This window comes from Salmo salar, chromosome 10, assembly GCF_965601325.2.
Source record: "Salmo salar chromosome 10, fSalSal1, whole genome shotgun sequence".
Taxonomy (NCBI): Eukaryota; Metazoa; Chordata; class Actinopteri; order Salmoniformes; family Salmonidae; genus Salmo; species Salmo salar.
Genome location: NC_138300.1, coordinates 118091309 through 118110000, shown reverse-complemented (window position 1 = coordinate 118110000; position 18692 = coordinate 118091309). Strand labels below are relative to the sequence as shown.

Genomic DNA, 18692 nt, shown 5'->3' with positions numbered 1-18692 from the left:
GTCAGGACAGAATATAATAGGAGAGGACAGAACAGGTCAGGACAGAATAGGAGAGGACAGAACAGGTCAGGACAGAATAGAATAGGAGAGGACAGAATAGGTCAGGACAGAATAGAATAGGAGAGGACAGAACAGGTCAGGACAGAATAGGGCAGAATATAATAGGACAGAACAAGTCAGGACAGAATAGAATAGGAGAGGACAGAACAGGTCAGGACAGAATAGAATAGGAGAGGACAGAACAGGTCAGGACAGAATAGAATAGGAGAGGACAGAACAGGTCAGGACAGAATAGGAGAGGAGAGGACAGAACAGGTCAGGACAGAATAGAATAGGAGAGGACAGAACAGGTCAGGACAGAATAGGAGAGGACAGAACAGGTCAGGACAGAATAGAATAGGAGAGGACAGAACAGGTCAGGACAGAATAGAATAGGAGAGGACAGAACAGGTCAGGACAGAATAGAATAGGAGAGGACAGAACAGGTCAGGACAGAATAGAATAGGAGAGGACAGAACAGGTCAGGACAGAATAGGAGAGGACAGAACAGGTCAGGACAGAATAGAATAGGAGAGGACAGAACAGGTCAGGACAGAATAGAATAGGAGAGGACAGAACAGGTCAGGACAGAATAGAATAGGAGAGGACAGAACAGGTCAGGACAGAATAGAATAGGAGAGGACAGAACAGGTCAGGACAGAATAGAATAGGAGAGGACAGAACAGGTCAGGACAGAATAGAATAGGAGAGGACAGAACAGGTCAGGACAGAATAGAATAGGAGAGGACAGAACAGGTCAGGACAGAATAGAATAGGAGAGGACAGAACAGGTCAGGACAGAATAGAATAGGAGAGGACAGAACAGGTCAGGACAGAATAGAATAGGAGAGGACAGAACAGGTCAGGACAGAATAGAATAGGAGAGGACAGAACAGGTCAGGACAGAATAGAATAGGAGAGGACAGAACAGGTCAGGACAGAATAGAATAGGAGAGGACAGAACAGGTCAGGACAGAATAGAATAGGAGAGGACAGAACAGGTCAGGACAGAATAGAATAGGAGAGGACAGAACAGGTCAGGACAGAATATAATAGGAGAGGACAGAACAGGTCAGGACAGAATATAATAGGAGAGGACAGAACAGGTCAGGACAGAATAGAATAGGAGAGGACAGAACAGGTCAGGACAGAATAGAATAGGAGAGGACAGAACAGGTCAGGACAGAATAGAATAGGAGAGGACAGAACTGGTCAGGACAGAATAGAATAGGAGAGGACAGAACAGGTCAGGACAGAATAGAATAGGAGAGGACAGAACAGGTCAGGACAGAATACAATAGGAGAGGACAGAACAGGTCAGGACAGAATAAAATAGGAGAGGACAGAACAGGTCAGGACAGAATAGGAGAGGACAGAACAGGTCAGGACAGAATAGAATAGGAGAGGACAGAACAGGTCAGGACAGAATAGAATAGGAGAGGACAGAACAGGTCAGGACAGAATAGAATAGGAGAGGACAGAACAGGTCAGGACAGAATAGAATAGGAGAGGACAGAACAGGTCAGGACAGAATATAATAGGAGAGGACAGAACAGGTCAGGACAGAATAGAATAGGAGAGGACAGAACAGGACAGGATAGGACAGAATAGGTAGGACAGACATGACAGGATAGGACAGAATAGGTAGGACAGACATGACAGGATAGGACAGAATAGGTAGGACAGACATGACAGGATAGGACAGAATAGGTAGGACAGACATGACAGGATAGGACAGAATAGGTAGGACAGACATGACAGGATAGGACAGAATAGGACTGAAAAGGGGAGGACAGAACAGGACAGAATAGGTCAGGGCGAGACGGGACAGGATCGGACAGGACGGGACAGGACAGAATAGGGTAGGACAGAACAGGATAGAACAGGTTAGGACAGGACAGAACAGAACAGGACAGAACAGGATAGGACAGGTTGGGACAGGACCGGATAGAACAGGACAGGACAGGACAGTACAGGATAGGATAGAACAGGACAGGACAGGATAGGATAGAACAGGACAGAACAGAACAGGACAGAACAGGATAGGATAGAACAGGACAGGACAACAAGATAGGATAGAACAGGACAGAACAGGATAGAACAGGACAGAACAGAACAGAACAGGATAGAACAGAACAGAACAGCATAGGACAGAACAGAACAGGATAGAACAGGTTAGGACAGGACAGAACAGAACAGAACAGGATAGAACAGGACAGAACAGGATAGAACAGGACAGAACAGGACAGAACAGGACAGAACAGGACAGAACAGGTTAGAACAGGACACAACAGGATAGAACAGGACAGAACAGGACAGAACAGGATAGAACAGGACAGAACAGGACAGGACAGAACAGAACAGAACAGAACAGGATAGGATAGGACAGGACAGAACAGAACAGGATAGGATAGGACAAGACAGAACAGGATAGGATAGAACAGGTTAGGACAGGACAGGACAGAACAGGATAGAACAGGATAGAACAGGATAGGATAGAACAGGACAGAACAGGATAGAACAGAACAGGATAGAACAGGTTAGGACAGGACAGAACAGAACAGGATAGGATAGGACAGGACAGAACAGAACAGGATAGGACAGGACAGAACAGAACAGGATAGGACAGGACAGGACAGAACAGGATAGGATAGGACAGGACAGAACAGGATAGGACAGGACAGAACAGAACAGGATAGGATAGGACAGGACAGAACAGGATAGGATAGGACAGGTTAGGACAGGACAGAACAGGACAGAACAGGATAGGACAGGACAGGACAGAACAGGACAGGATAGGATAGAACAGGTTAGGACAGGACAGAACAGAACAGGATAGGATAGGACAGGACAGGACAGAACAGGATAGGATAGGACAGGACAGACCAGAACAGGATAGGATAGGACAGAACAGAACAGGATAGAACAGGTTAGGACAGGACAGGACAGAACAGGATAGGATAGAACAGGACAGGACAGAACAGGATAGGATAGGACAGGTTAGGACAGGAAAGAACAGGATAGGATAGAACAGGACAGGACAGAAAAGGATAGGATAGAACAGGATAGGACAGGACAGAACAGGATAAGACAGGACAAAACAGGATAGGATAGGGTAGGACAGGATAGGATAGAACAGGACAGGACAGGATAGGACAGGACAGAACAGAACAGAACAGAACAGGATAGAACAGGTTAGGACAGGACAGAACAGAACAGAACAGGATAGAACAGGACAGAACAGAACAGGACAGAACAGGATAGGATAGAACAGGACAGGACAGAACAGGATAGGATAGAACAGGACAGGACAGAACAAGATAGGATAGAACAGGACAGGACAGAACAGGATAGAACAGGACAGAACAGAACAGAGAAGAACAGGTTAGGACAGAACAGAACAGAACAGGATAGAACAGGACAGAACAGAACAGGATAGAACAGGTTAGGACAGGACAGAACAGAACAGAACAGGATAGAACAGGACAGAACAGGATAGAACAGGACAGAACAGGACAGAACAGGATAGAACAGGATAGAACAGGATAGGATAGAACAGGACAGAACAGGATAGAACAGAACAGGATAGAACAGGTTAGGACAGGACAGAACAGAACAGAACAGGTTAGGACAGGACAGGACAGAACTGAACAGAACAGGATAGGATAGGACAGGTTAGGACAGGACAGAACAGAACAGAACAGGATAGGATAGAACAGGACAGAACAGAACAGGATAGGATAGAACAGGTTAGGACAGGACAGAACAGAACAGAACAGGATAGGATAGGACAGGACATAACAGGATAGGACAGGTTAGGACAGGACAGAACAGGATAGGACAGAACAGGACAGAACAGTACAGAACAGGATAGGATAGGACAGGACAGAACAGAACAGGACAGGACAGAACAGAACAGAACAGGATAGGACAGGACAGGACAGAACAGGATAGGATAGGACAGGACAGAACAGGATAGGATAGGACAGGTTAGGACAGGACAGAACAGGACAGAACAGGATAGGACAGGACAGGACAGAACAGGACAGGATAGGATAGAACAGGTTAGGACAGGACAGAACAGAACAGGATAGGATAGGACAGGACAGGACAAAACAGGATATGAGATAGGACAGGACAGACCAGAACAGGATAGGATAGGACAGAACAGAACAGGATAGAACAGGTTAGGACAGGACAGGACAGAACAGGATAGGATAGAACAGGACAGGACAGAACAGGATAGGATAGGACAGGTTAGGACAGGAAAGAACAGGATAGGATAGAACAGGACAGGACAGAAAAGGATAGGATAGAACAGGATAGGACAGGACAGAACAGAACAGGATAGGACAGGACAAAACAGGATAGGATAGGGTAGGACAGGATAGGATAGAACAGGACAGGACAGGATAGGACAGGATAGGACAGGACAGAACAGAACAGAACAGAACAGAATAGAACAGGTTAGGACAGGACAGAACAGAACAGAACAGGATAGAACAGGACAGAACAGAACAGGGCAGAACAGGATAGGATAGAACAGGACAGGACAGAACAGGATAGAACAGGACAGAACAGAACAGAACAGGATAGAACAGGTTAGGACAGAACAGAACAGGATAGAACAGGACAGAACAGAACAGGATAGAACAGGTTAGGACAGGACAGAACAGAACAGAACAGGATAGAACAGGATAGAACAGAACAGAACAGAACAGGATAGAACAGGTTAGGACAGGACAGAACAGAACAGAACAGGATAGAACAGGACAGAACAGAACAGGACAGAAAAGGATAGGATAGAACAGGATAGGACAGGACAGAACAGAACAGGATAGGACAGGACAAAACAGGATAGGATAGGGTAGGACAGGATAGGATAGAACAGGACAGGACAGGATAGGACAGGATAGGACAGGACAGAACAGAACAGAACAGAACAGGATAGAACAGGTTAGGACAGGACAGAACAGAACAGAACAGGATAGAACAGGACAGAACAGAACAGGGCAGAACAGGATAGGATAGAACAGGACAGGACAGAACAGGATAGAACAGGACAGAACAGAACAGAACAGGATAGAACAGGTTAGGACAGAACAGAACAGGATAGAACAGGACAGAACAGAACAGGATAGAACAGGTTAGGACAGGACAGAACAGAACAGAACAGGATAGAACAGGATAGAACAGAACAGAACAGGATAGAACAGGACAGAACAGGATAGAACAGGACAGAACAGGACAGAACAGGTTAGAACAGGATAGAACAGGATAGGATAGAACAGGACAGAACAGGATAGAACAGGACAGAACAGAACAGGATAGAACAGGTTAGGACAGGACAGAACAGAACAGAACAGAACAGGATAGGATAGGACAGGACAGGACAGAACAGGATAGGATAGAACAGGTTAGGACAGGACAGAACAGAACAGAACAGGATAGGATAGGATAGGACAGGACAGAACAGGATAGGACAGGTTAGGACAGGACAGAACAGAACAGAACAGAACAGGATAGGATAGGACAGGACAGGACAGAACAGGATAGGATAGAACAGGACAGAACAGAACAGGATAGGATAGAACAGGTTAGGACAGGACAGAACAGAACAGAACAGGATAGGATAGGACAGGACAGAACAGGATAGGATAGGACAGGACAGAACAGGATAGGATAGAACAGGACAGAACAGGATAGGACAGGTTAGGACAGGACAGAACAGGATAGGACAGGACAGAACAGGACAGGATAGGATAGAACAGGTTAGGACAGGACAGAACAGAACAGGATAGGATAGAACAGGTTAGGACAGGACAGAACAGAACAGAACAGGATAGGATAGGACAGGACAGAACAGGATAGGATAGGACAGGACAGAACAGGATAGGACAGGTTAGGACAGGACAGAACAGGATAGGACAGGACAGAACAGGACAGGATAGGATAGAACAGGTTAGGACAGGACAGAACAGAACAGGATAGGATAGGACAGGACAGGACAGAACAGGATAGGATGGGACAGGACAGAACAGAACAGGATAGGATAGGACAGAACAGAACAGAACAGGATAGAACAGGTTAGGACAGGACAGAACAGAACAGGATAGGATAGAACAGGACAGGACAGGACAGGATAGGATAGGATAGAACAGGACAGGACAGAACAGGATAGGATAGGATAGAACAGGACAGGACAGAAAAGGATAGGATAGAACAGAACAGAATAGAACAGGACAGGATAGGATAGAACAGAACTCCTACCCTAACCCCTATACACTATCTCCTACCCTAACCCCTATACACTAGCTCGAACCCTAACCCCTATACACTATCTCCTACCCTAACCTCTACACACTAGCTCGAACCCTAACCCCTACACACTAGCTCGAACCCTAACCCCTACACACTAGCTCGAAACCCTACCAATACACACTAGCTCGAACCCTAACCCCTACACACTAGCTCGAACCCTAACCCCTACACACTAGCTCGAACCCTAACCGCTACACACTAGCTCGAACCCTAACCCCTACACACTAGCTCCAACCCTAACCCCTACACAAAAGCTCCAACCCTAACCCCTACACACTAGCTCGAACCCTAACCCCTACACACTAGCTCCTACCCAAACCCCTATGGAGTAGCTCCTAGTCCTACCCTAACCCCTACACACTAGCTCCTATCTCCTACCCTAACCCCTATGCACTATATCCTACCCTAACCCCTACACACTAGCTCCTATTTCCTACCCTAACCCCTACACACTAGCTCCTACCTCCTACCCTAACCCCTATGCACTCATCCTACCCTAACCCATTTACACTATCTCCTACCCTAATCTCATACACACTATCTCCTACCCTAACCCCTACACACTAGCTCCTACCCTAACCCCTATGCACTAGATACTACCCTAACCCCTACACACTACCTCCTACCATAACCCCTACACTCTAGCTCCTACCCTAATCCCTACCTACTATCTCCTACCCTAACTCATACCCACTTCTCCTACCCTAACTCCTACACACTAGCTCCTAGTCCAACCCTAACCCCTACACACTATCTCTTACCCTAACTCCTACACTCTAGTGCCTACCCTAACCCCTCCCACTAGCTCCTATATCCTACCCTAACTCCTACACTCTAGTGCCTACCCTAACCCCTACACACTATCTCCTACCCTAACCCCTACACACTAGCTCCTAGTCCTACCCTAACACCTACACACTCTTTCCTACCCTAACCCCTACACACTAGCTCCTAGCTCCTAGTCCTACCCTAACCCCTACACACTATCTCTTACCATAACCCCTACACTCTATTCCTACCCTAACCCTACCCACAAGCTCCTAGATCCTACCCTAACGCATACATATTAACCTCTACCCTAACCCCTACACACTAGCTCCTAGTCCTACCCTAACCCCTACACACTTTCTTCTACCCTAACCCCTACCCACTAGCTCCTAGATCTTAAAGGATTGAATAGGTATGACTATTATGGTGGTAGTTTAACATTTCCCTGTAATAAACTACTCTGAAGGTATTACCATATGGCTCATAGGTCTACCTAATAAACTATCCAACCTTTCTGGTCTAAAAGTGTCTAGGGCCCAGAGAGGGTAGATGCTAGGGGTTTGAAGTGGTACAGTCAGGGACAAGGGACATGATCCCTATTGGACACTGATGGGGAAGCCTGAAGTGGAGGAGGGGAAGGAGATAATCTGAGTCTCTTCCTGTCTCTGTGCCTCACTCCTCCTTCCTAGATCAGTCTATTCTTAATCCCCAAGTAGTCAAAGCCTCTTGGCTGAACGAGGGATCGGAGGAGGAGGAGGAGGAGGAGGAAACAGTACTGTGTACATATATATAATAGCTGCCAGGGCTGTCTCAACCTGGCAGCTAGCTCACTGCATACACTACACACACACAACACACACAACACACACTACCTACTGGGTCTGCTTATACACAACACAGCAGGAGCTACCGGAAGCAGGAATGGCCGACCTGGGCCTCTGTGGTGTTGACATGGGACTTGAGGTGTGGGTGTGTGTGTGTGTGTGTGTGTGTGTGAAAAGGCTTTTCAACAGAAGAAAACTGAGCTGGGCAGACAGGCAGGGACATGTTGAGCTGGTATGTAGAGATGACTGGTGTTTAACCTGTCCACTGTTAAGACAGCAACTCATGATGATGATTCACAGGTGTTTAGAAGAGACCATTCACATCCACAGCTAAGAATAAAAACAGATGTGGGCATCGCAACTTCCTGCCATTACGATCGCCCACTCCCCGAATACAACTAAAGCCTTTTCCACTGCGCCTATATGATTATGCAACACATGTTATCCTTAACTGTGTACTTCATTAAATATGTTTACATGCACAGTAATAATTCAATTTTAAACGGATTATGGCATTAGGCAGATTATGCAATAGTCACGTAAACACCTTACTCTGCTTATCCTAATCGGCGTAAGGTCAAAATCGAAGTAAGCATACGCCGATTAAAACACCTAGTTTTCTGAACAATCTTTGAAATGATTAGGACATGTAACCACCTTAATGGCCGTTCCAGCGGTGTTTGATCTGTGTATGTGCTACCAGCCCAGTGAGTCTCCCTCTTTAGTGCGACTGAAGTGAGTTCGGAACAAATGTGTCTTAGAAGTGGTTTTCAAATACAAACTTGTAACCATCCTCAATGGTCTTATGTATTCCTGGATGAATTTCCCTGCAAGGACAATATAGTTGAATGTAATGGAGTGGAATAGAGTGGAATTGAATAGTGTGGAATAGAATCGAGTGGAGTGGAATCGTGTTAGGGCTTTGTGTGACCCAAGCCAGGGGTCACAGTCGTGTGTTCAAGTCAAGATGCTGATTGGAACAAGTTTCTCCTCCCCGATGGTGATGAGAGGTACAAGCTGCACCTCAGGTGAAACACAGGCTGTACCTCAGGTGAAGGACAAGCTGTACCTCAGGTGAAACACAGGCTGTACCTCAGGTGAAGGACAGGCTGCACCTCAGGTGAAACCAAGCTGTACCTCAGGTGAAGGACAGGCTGTACCTCAGGTGAAGGACAGGCTGTACCTCAGGTGAAGGACAGGCTGTACCTCAGGTGAAGAACAGGCTGTACCTCAGGTGAAGGACAGGCTGTACCTCAGGTGAAGGACAGGCTGTACCTCAGGTGAAGGACAGGCTGTACCTCAGGTGAAGGACAGGCTGTACCTCAGGAGAAGGACAGGCTGTACCTCAGGAGAAGGACAGGCTGTACCTCAGGAGAAGGACAGGCTGTACCTCAGGAGAAGGACAGGCTGTACCTCAGGTGAAGGACAGGCTGTACCTCAGGTGAAGGACAGGCTGTACCTCAGGTGAAGAACAGGCTGTACCTCAGGAGAAGGACAGGCTGTACCTCAGGAGAAGGACAGGCTGTACCTCAGGAGAAGGACAGGGTGGAACACAGATCCATATGAGGTTGAGGGGGGAGGGAAAATTAGGGGAAATGAAGGGCTTTCAAACCGCATGTTCTTTCTTAGCCCTGGGCTAAGCCAAAAAAGTGTGCAATCTGAATGCGACTTAGCCTAAGAGATGTAGCATATTGAGAATTATCTCGGACTCTGAACAACAAACAGGCTAAGCCGCGATGACGGGATATCTCCATAGCTGTTTATGGTTTAGCTCTAGTCAAGACAAATAGCCATCCCCATCAGGGTTGGGTTCATTTACATTTCAATGCAGTCAATTCAGGAAGCAACCTGACATTCCAATTCAATTTCAGTTTACACTTCCTGACTGAATTGAAATCGACCCCCGAATCCTGATCCCCATGTTGACCCTTGTGAATGGAGACCAGCAGGGTTAGTTTGTTGAAGTTAGGAGTGGCATACTTCTCCTGCTTGATGCCAATCTCCCAGGGATGATCAAATCAATATTTCCCCCTCTGACACAGGCCTCCTTCAATACCAGATCAAATCACATTCTCCCCAAGAGAAGGGGGAGGTGAAGGGTGTGTTGTTGCTTTTCATATTACCTTTATTTAACTAGGCAAGTCAGTTAAGAACAAATTCTTATTTTCAATGATGCTTAGAAACAGTGGGTTAACTGCCTTGTTCAGGGGAAGAAAGACATATTTTTTACCTTGTCAGCTCAGGGATTCAATCTTGCAACCTTTCGGTTACTAGTCCAACGCTCTAACCACTAGGCTACCTGCCGCCCCACGTGGAGGGAATTAAATAGAAGAAGAAAACATCTGTAGGTCAAAGGACTTAGTCTTTAACTTTCTAGAACGCACAGCTTATCAATTCAACGTCTATCAAAGGCGTAGATAGATTTACACTACAAGATTAAAACGCACTAAAACCAAGTAATTTATTGGAGAGGGAACCAAGCAGCGCTATTTAGCCTATGCATGTAAACACCTTGACGAAAATCTTGAAAAATCGTTTAGAGGCAGAGAGAGTTTTTGGAAGGCTCGTCTTCCAGTCTACCATTTGGGGAATTTGCCCTTCTAAGTACTTACATGCTCCCTGTCTGCATCATAACTCACCCACAGCAAAACTGCCATAAGTCAAGCAGCACTAACTGGAAGACCAAAATAAACTCTGGAGGAATTTGTCTGCTCTGAAGTAGTACAGTAGTGGAAGCACAAGAGAATAACAAGAATAAAGAACTAACGGCTGATGAAAGCCATGCACGAACATCACCAACTTCATACCGACTTAATGCAAGTCTGTGTGTGTGTGTGTGTGTGTGTGTGTGTGTGTGTGTGTGTGTGTGTGTGTGTGTGTGTGTGTGTGTGTGTGTGTGTGTGTGTGTGTGTGTGTGTATTTGTAAGTTAGTCTCTGATGATAATGATAATGAAAATGTTCCATACTCCCAGAGGGATCTGTAAATTGCCAGGCAACATGTCAGACTAAAGGTGATGATATAGCAGTGCATGACTGCTGATAAAGAAGATAGCATTTACATGCAGGGATTGACCCTACACTCTTAGAAAACAAAATAATTCCAAAAGGGTTTTTCAGCTGTCCCCATAGGAGAACCCTTTTTGGTTCCAGGTAAAACCCTTCTAGGTTCCATGTAGAACCGTTGAACCCACGGTGGAAAAGGTTCTAAATGGAACCCAAAAGGGTTCTACCTGGAACTAAAAAGAGTTCTCCTATGGGGACATCTGAAAAACCCTTTTAGGTTCTAGATAGCACCTTTTTCCCCCTAAGAGTGTATTGCCAGGGGAAAGTGACCTGAGCAGTTATGCAAGTTGAGCCTGCTCTGAGGTTGCCCCTACTGGGCAGGTGTTTTTTAAAGAATTCCAGTAGTCCGGTCTTCCTGTTTTCCCCCCTGCGTGTTGGTGAAAATAGAAACTTTTTTATTTTTTTTTTTAACATTTTCGGGCAAGTGAAGTGGTCATAATCTTCGGGCAACCAATATATACTCCTGACTTGCCCGATGGGCAAGTGCCTTTCGTATTATCACAATTAAATACAGATTATACATGACCATAATTCAGCACCAGGAATCTTCTGTATCTATTCAATGTTATCCAGTCTGACCAGAAATCAGAAGACACATTTTCATCAGCAGACAGCAACTGACAATCCAATTCTTCTGACCATGTTGATGCTGAAACAATGACTACCATTCACAGAGTCCTGTCAATGCATTTAATAACAGATGCTAACTAGTGTATTTCTGATTACATACGGCATGTAAAATTAATAAGAAAACCTCAAGATAATCTATTCTGTAATGCAGGTGCCTTAACGCATCACCTTGGACATGCTTTATAACCTTTTGATCTCTGATATTGATAAATATATATACATTTTTAAATTGTAATTTAGCAGACGCTCGTATCCACTGCGATTTACAGTAGTGAGTGCCTACATTTTTATACTTTTTTTTCGCCCTGGTCCCATGTGGGAATCGAACCCACAACCCGGGCGTTGCGCTACCAACTAAACCAAACGTGACCTAGAGGTAACTGTCGAAATCTATAAAGGCGGACCCATCTAACTCCTGCCATAGAATATACCGATTATTGACAGATTGAGCACGTGCTTTTGAATTGTTGCATCTAGTAAATGTTGATGTGATAAACATGTGTAGGACATAGTAAAGCATCATTCAAAACGTTAGTATTTGCAAAAATCGCACGTCCGCCAGCAGTATCACATGCGGTATTGTCTTGGCTTCGTTGACAAGAGCAGAGACAATTGCCATTTCCGCTACTGTTACACTGTATAATCGATTGACAGCAGTCGTAACTAGTTACCACAGCCACAAAGTCATAGACCATGCCCATTTCTACAATTTATCTTAATAAAATGTGATTTTAAACCTACCTCTAACCAAACTGCTAACCTTATCCTTACATTAAAACCAAAATGCTAAACAAAAATTCATTAAGTTTTACGATAGACTTTGTGGCTGTGCTATCTAGTGTAAACCCATTGACAGCCGACAACAAAGTTGTAATTTAAGGACCTGTTACAAGACTCTATAATACAGTAAAACCACATGTACGTTATTACTCACGTTCCAAGGACTTGTTTGAACTCGAATACCTTCTTGATATCATCGACCATCTTCTTCCAAGACCCCCCCCCAGACTCTCCGTTCTCACTCGCCATGTCGTCACGGGGAAGATTAGAGGTACCGCTTCACAAAGAATGTCACCTTCTCGTGCTGACTCAGTGGGGATGGTGGCCCGTCTCTCTCTAGTCGACAAAAAGTACGACTGAATAGGGTTTCTTCCCGATTGTCGCCCAGTTACTTTTACTTTGCTTTTGCTCAGCCCATCCATACAACCGCTGCGCTGCGAAAGCAAAGGTTGTCCTACTGTACAGTAGACTACAGCCCTACCACCAGTTACACGTAGCAGCCTACCTACAGGTTATAACACCAGCCTAATCTCTGACGTAACAGGCTCATTCACTCTGCAACAATTCATTACAGCTCTCTGGGATTCCTGTTTAGGCTATGTTACTTGACAGAAAGATGACTCCGGTTGGAGGTGTCGGTCGGTCGGTGTCCGTCTGAATTGAAACGCTATTCTATTGAGTCACGCCGCCTGCTTGACCGCGCCTTTGGTTGTTATAGCAATAAAGAGTGGGTGGCTGGGGAGGCCGCTCTCCTCTCGTGCCTATGTAGCCGAAAGTGTGCGTGATGAGGATGTATGAGTGAACGATTAGTGTTGGCATTGCACCAAATCCACGACTCGTGTCATTGGAGCAAGTAATATATATATATATACACATGCATGTGATGCATAGACCTCCTGCTTGGCCCGTTTAGAATAGATCACGTTCAACAGTTATTATAATTACTTATGAGGATCATTTTTTCTCTCTCCACAAAACAAAAAGGGACAGACTACTCAGTTAAATGCAATGGCTGTCTATTTAGAAAACCAATGAGATCTATTATACTGTCAGAAAATCTAAAAGGAAGTGAAAGGAGTCTTCTGCTCTATTAGAAGGTGTTAATAGGATGATGGAGCATCTCCTGTCTGTCTCCCTGAACAGACTGATTCATCTCTGGGCCCCTGAATCCCAAATCAACCCCTTGCTACTACAGTAAACCTTTCATTTCAAATCAACCAGTAGTAATGTAGCATTCTGGAGCTTTAGGCCATGCCCAGAAACAATCCCTGGCACCTAGCCCCTAAGCACTGGATTCAGGGTAAGATTGAACACTGTCTCACAGGAAAAAAAACTGTTTTCTGGGCAGACCTGAATCCCAAATGAGGGCCTAGCCTGTACACCCAGATACCTGTGGAGATCTGAGAGGATTTGATGGGTGTAAGCAAGGAGATAAGTAGTATAGCAACAATTCCACTTGTCTCATGAGTAAGATAGATTTACTGCCATATTGTTTACACCAATCCTCTCAGAAGGGCTTAGTGGATAGGTGCTGATTTGTATTCAAAGTACAATTGAGTCACCCTCAAGAAGCTCAAGGATGCTACTATATTACTGACAATAAGAACAGAGGAATTACAAGACTAGGTCTAACATCTGTTTTAGATAACCACAATAAATATTCCCACAATATATGCACAACTGTTTGAGAATAGTATCTAGTGTTTTTTTGTAATAACATGGAAGGTAGCTACTTAGGAAACTACATGAAAAAAAAGGTGTGTTATGCAGGTGTGAACTGCCTTAAAAAAGTCCAATGTAGCCGTTTTTATCTCAATATCAAATCATTTCTGGGTACCAATTAAGTACCTTTGCTATGATTGTTTTCGATAAAAAAAAATGTTATAAACTAAAATAGCTTCTTAGCAAAGAGCAATTTCTCAAGCAAGAATTTAGCTTGGACTATCTGGGAGTGGTCTGAGTATGGCATTAGTTTTGTACCACTAGATAGTAAATTAGAACTAATCCAGTAATGGTCAGTTTTCACATCAGACTTTTTAAAATCGTACTTGTAGCAGTAAAGACTGAATCCACAACAAATGCAACCTTCTGAAAATGAAACAGAAATGCTACTGAGATGGGATTAATATGACTAATTTGTAGAGACATAGCAACCCTAACTTTCCTAAAGAAATATTAAATAGCTGTGGTGCTGAAGGGGCATTTGTGCAGTAGTTGTTCGCATAGTGTTTTTTCACAATTTAAACAACATTCAAATCTTTGGATTTCTACACACAAACAAAAATACACAAAATAACATTTTTAAGTTTAAATTTCACACTTTAACAGTATTTTGTCATTTTATTATACCAAACTGATGTTGAGGCTGACATTGAAAACAGAAGAAAAACTACAGCAGCTCATGCAGACAACACTGATGAATGCCTAAGCCCTTTTGATTGACAACCTGAGACAATCTTCTACCTCAAAGAAACAAGATGATAGACTGAACAAGATGATAGTCATACGTCAGGTCAATGAAATCAAATCATAATACTCTGCTGTGTGGCTATATGATCAATCAAAAAAATCTATGTAGAAAACAATGATGCTGTAAACTTAGTGTCTAACGCCATAATTCAATCTGAACCATATTTAGGTTTTGCTCTTTGTCAGTAACCTAATAATGCCTTACAGCTAGTGAATTGAACACAATCAACATTTAAATAAAAAAAAAATAATAATAATTGCTCTACGCAATTTCTGACTGTCTACATCACGTTGTTTTGTAGTTCCAACTCCATTTTATAATGCTAAACCCATCCCCACGACAAACAGCACCTGAATCTGCCACATTGAAAGCAGCCCTTTAGCACTTGTGTTTTGACTCCATTTGAATGGAGAGAATGAGAAGAGGTAGCCTAGCTTCCAGACTGAATCACGACAGTGAAACAAGTTAAACAAACATAAAACGGATCTGAATTCAGTCTGGATTTCCAGGATAGAGAAGAAATGTCATGTGGTTTTACTGGAGCTCCATGAAGTAGTGCTGGGAGGGAGCTTCCATTTTGGGGCCCAAGGGCGTCCATCTTGGGCCCTAGTTGTTCCAGTATCTCAGGAGGAGAAGGTGGCGGTGAGGACGGCCTCGTTCTGCTGCTGGTGGAGCGCTCCGATGCCCACAGCCGGGGCGGGCAGAGCAGGCCGACTGACCAATCGAAGCTGGGGGAAGAGAAGAAATGCATGGTTAATATTTAGTCTCACATGGCACTTCACCCATGTGGGAGACACTGTGAGAACAAACTAGATAACATCCAGAGATTACTAACTCATTGTGGCCTTATGTCCCAAATAGGGCCGAAGGAGATTAGCCTAAGTAAATTAGTATTCTCCAAGCAAGATAAGTAATATCCAAAGATGTAAACCCAGTTAAATCTATACTGTGTTTTCCTGGTCCTGCAGACAGGGGCAGGGCATGGAGAGCCATGGTGTAATGGGAAAGGAAAGGGAAAGGGGGGGATACCTAGTTAGTTGTACAACTGAATGCATTCAACTGAAATGTGTCTTCAATGGTAACACTGCCCAGCACAAGTTATATATACACACACACACGACTCCCCACCGGATTTCAATCGCCGGGTCCACACACACACACAACCAACCAAAGACAGGGACAGGGCTCACCTTGCAGGCCAGCTGCTTCTCAAACCTGGGGGCCACAAACGACCAGGGGCCCATGTTCTGGGGCTCCTCCTGACTCCACACGAACTCTGTATGGGACACACACAAAAACCAAGGTCATTGTCCATTCATATTGATTTAATGCTGCTGCAGAGAAGTAAAGGGAACAGATGACATCTGTGGTAAGGGACAGTTTCTCAGAGCATAGTCCAGGAGGAAATAAAAAACATGCTCTGTGGAGAATTTCCTTTGAAATAGCTTTTTAGACCAGGTCGAGACTTAATCTGTGTCTGAGAAAATCAGCCTATGGTGTCTGTGGTAAGTAGTGATGACCCAGCATGGGCCAAGCAAGGTGAGGTTGAGGTCAGGGTGCCTTAAGCGTTGGTGTACTTGGATAAAAGCAACTGCTAAACGGTATATTAGATTTAGATACTCAACCCTGCACCTTAGGAGACGTCTGCCCTACGTACACAGACATGGAACACTTTAATAATGTTTACATACTGTTTTAGCCACTTCATATGTATATACTATATTCTAGTCAAGGCTTATTCTATATAACTACTACTGTACATACCTTTTCTATTCATATACTGTCAACAATGTCTATACACACACACCATCCTGTATAACTACTGCTGTACACACCTTTTCTATTCATTTCCTCTCCATAATGTCTATACACACCATCCTATAATAAAGGTTAAATAAATAAATATACACATATATTTATATTCCGGACTCTGACATTGCTCGTTCTAATATTTCTTAATTCCTTTCTACACATTTTGGGGATTTTTGTGTATTGTTTAGGTATTACTGCACTGTTGGAGCTAGAAACAAGCATTTTGCTACACCTGCGACAACATCTGCAAAATATGTGTACGTGACCAATACATTTTTATTTGATAGTAAAAATCAAATCAAATGTTATTTGTCACACACATGATTAGTTAGCAGTGTAGCGAAATGCTTGTGCTTCTAGTTCCGACCGTCCAGTAATATCTAACAAGTAATATCTAACCTAACAATTTCACAACAACTACCTTATACACACAAGTGTAAAGGAATGATTAAGAATATGTACATATAAATATTTGAATGAGTGATGGCCGAACGGCATAGGCAAGATGCAGTAGATGGTAGAGAGTACAGTGTATACATATGAGATGAGTAATGTAGGATATGTAAACATTATTATAGTGGCATTATTTAAAGTGACTAGTGATACCTTTATTAATACATTTATTAAGTCTATTTATTTAAGTGGCTACAGATTTGAGTCAGTATGTTGGCAGCAGCCACTCAATGTTAGTGATGGCTGTTTAACAGTCTGATGGCCTTGAGATAGAAGCTGTTTTTCAGTCTCTCGGTCCCAGCTTTGATGCAGTAGTGTTTGAGGTAAGTAGTGGCCAGGTCAGGTATAGCCTACCTTTAGCATTGGTGTACTTGTTCAGCTCCTGCTGCAGGGACTCCAGAGGGAAGGGACACAGCTCCTCCAGTCTGATCAGTGCTGTCGTCTGAGTGGCAGCTGACGTTTCCCTCTGCTTCAACAGGGCATAGTAGTGCTTCCCTGAGCACACCACCACCCGCTGGACACTACAGGAATAGATGGAACAGGATTATTAAATCAAACCTGGACAGCAATATTATACACAGAGCACAAAACATTAGGAACATCTGCTCTTTCCATGACAGACTGACCAGGTGAATTCCAGGTGAAAGCTATGACACCTTACTGATGTCACTTGTTAAATCCACAACAGTGTAAATGTAGGGGAGGAGAAATTGAGACATGGATTGTGTATGTGTGCCATTCAGAGGGTGAATGGGCAAGACAAAATATTGAAGAGCCTTTGAAGTGGTATGGTAGTAGGTGCTAGGAGCACCGGTTTGAGTGTGTCAAAAACTGCAACGCTGCTGGGTTTTTCATGCTCAACAGTTTCCCGTGTGTATCAAGAATGGTCCACCACCCAAAGGACATCCAGCCAACTTGACAAAACTGTGGGAATCATTGGAGTCAACATGGGCCAGCATCCCTGTGGAACGCTTTCGACACCTTGGGCTTCTGAGTGATGCAGCAGTCTAAGGCACTGCATCTCAGTGCTAGAGGCATCACTACAGACCCTGGTTCGATTCCAGGCTATATCACAACTGGCCGTGATTGGGAGTCCCATTGGGTGGCGCACAATTGGCCCAGCATCGTCCGGGGTAGGCCGTCATTGTAAATAAGAATGTTCTTAACTGACTTTCCTAGTTAAATAAAGGTTAAATAAAATAAATATAAAACCTTGTAGAGTCCATCCCCGACGAATTGAGTCTTATGAGGACAAAAGGGGGGTGCAACTCAATATCAAGAAGGTGTCCTTAATGTTTTGTCACTCAAACCTTTTGTAACCATGACACACCTTGATGGGATGTAAAATTCTGCAGCAAACCTAAGATTTCCCTATTAAATTAACCTAAGATTTCCCTATTAAATTAACCTAATATTTCCCTATTAAATTAACCTAATATTTCCCTATAAAATTAACCTAATATTTCCCTATTAAATTAACCTAATATTTCCCTATAAAATTATCCTAATATTTCCCTATTAAATTATCCTAA

The 18692-nt window shown here is 44.0% G+C and overlaps 2 protein-coding genes across 2 annotated transcripts in view; both read right to left on the bottom strand.

Annotated features, from left to right (window-relative positions):
* Window positions 1–13188, bottom strand: part of LOC106561677 (calcium/calmodulin-dependent protein kinase type 1D) — a 90123-nt gene extending 76935 nt beyond the window's left edge. The window contains exon 1 of the mRNA XM_045688486.2: window positions 12580–13188. Coding sequence (XP_045544442.1) covers window positions 12580–12674 — 95 coding nt within the window. The 5' untranslated portion in view covers window positions 12675–13188. The remainder of the gene's footprint in view (window positions 1–12579) is intronic.
* A 1535-nt stretch (window positions 13189–14723) lies between these two features.
* LOC106561658 (2-oxoadipate dehydrogenase complex component E1) overlaps window positions 14724–18692 on the bottom strand; it is a 39593-nt gene continuing 35624 nt past the window's right edge. Inside the window, exons 16-18 of the mRNA XM_014125815.3 lie at window positions 17515–17681; window positions 16086–16171; window positions 14724–15623 (exon numbers count right to left, since the gene is read on the bottom strand). Of these exons, the coding sequence (XP_013981290.1) occupies window positions 15519–15623; window positions 16086–16171; window positions 17515–17681 (358 nt within the window). The 3' untranslated portion in view covers window positions 14724–15518. The remainder of the gene's footprint in view (window positions 15624–16085; window positions 16172–17514; window positions 17682–18692) is intronic.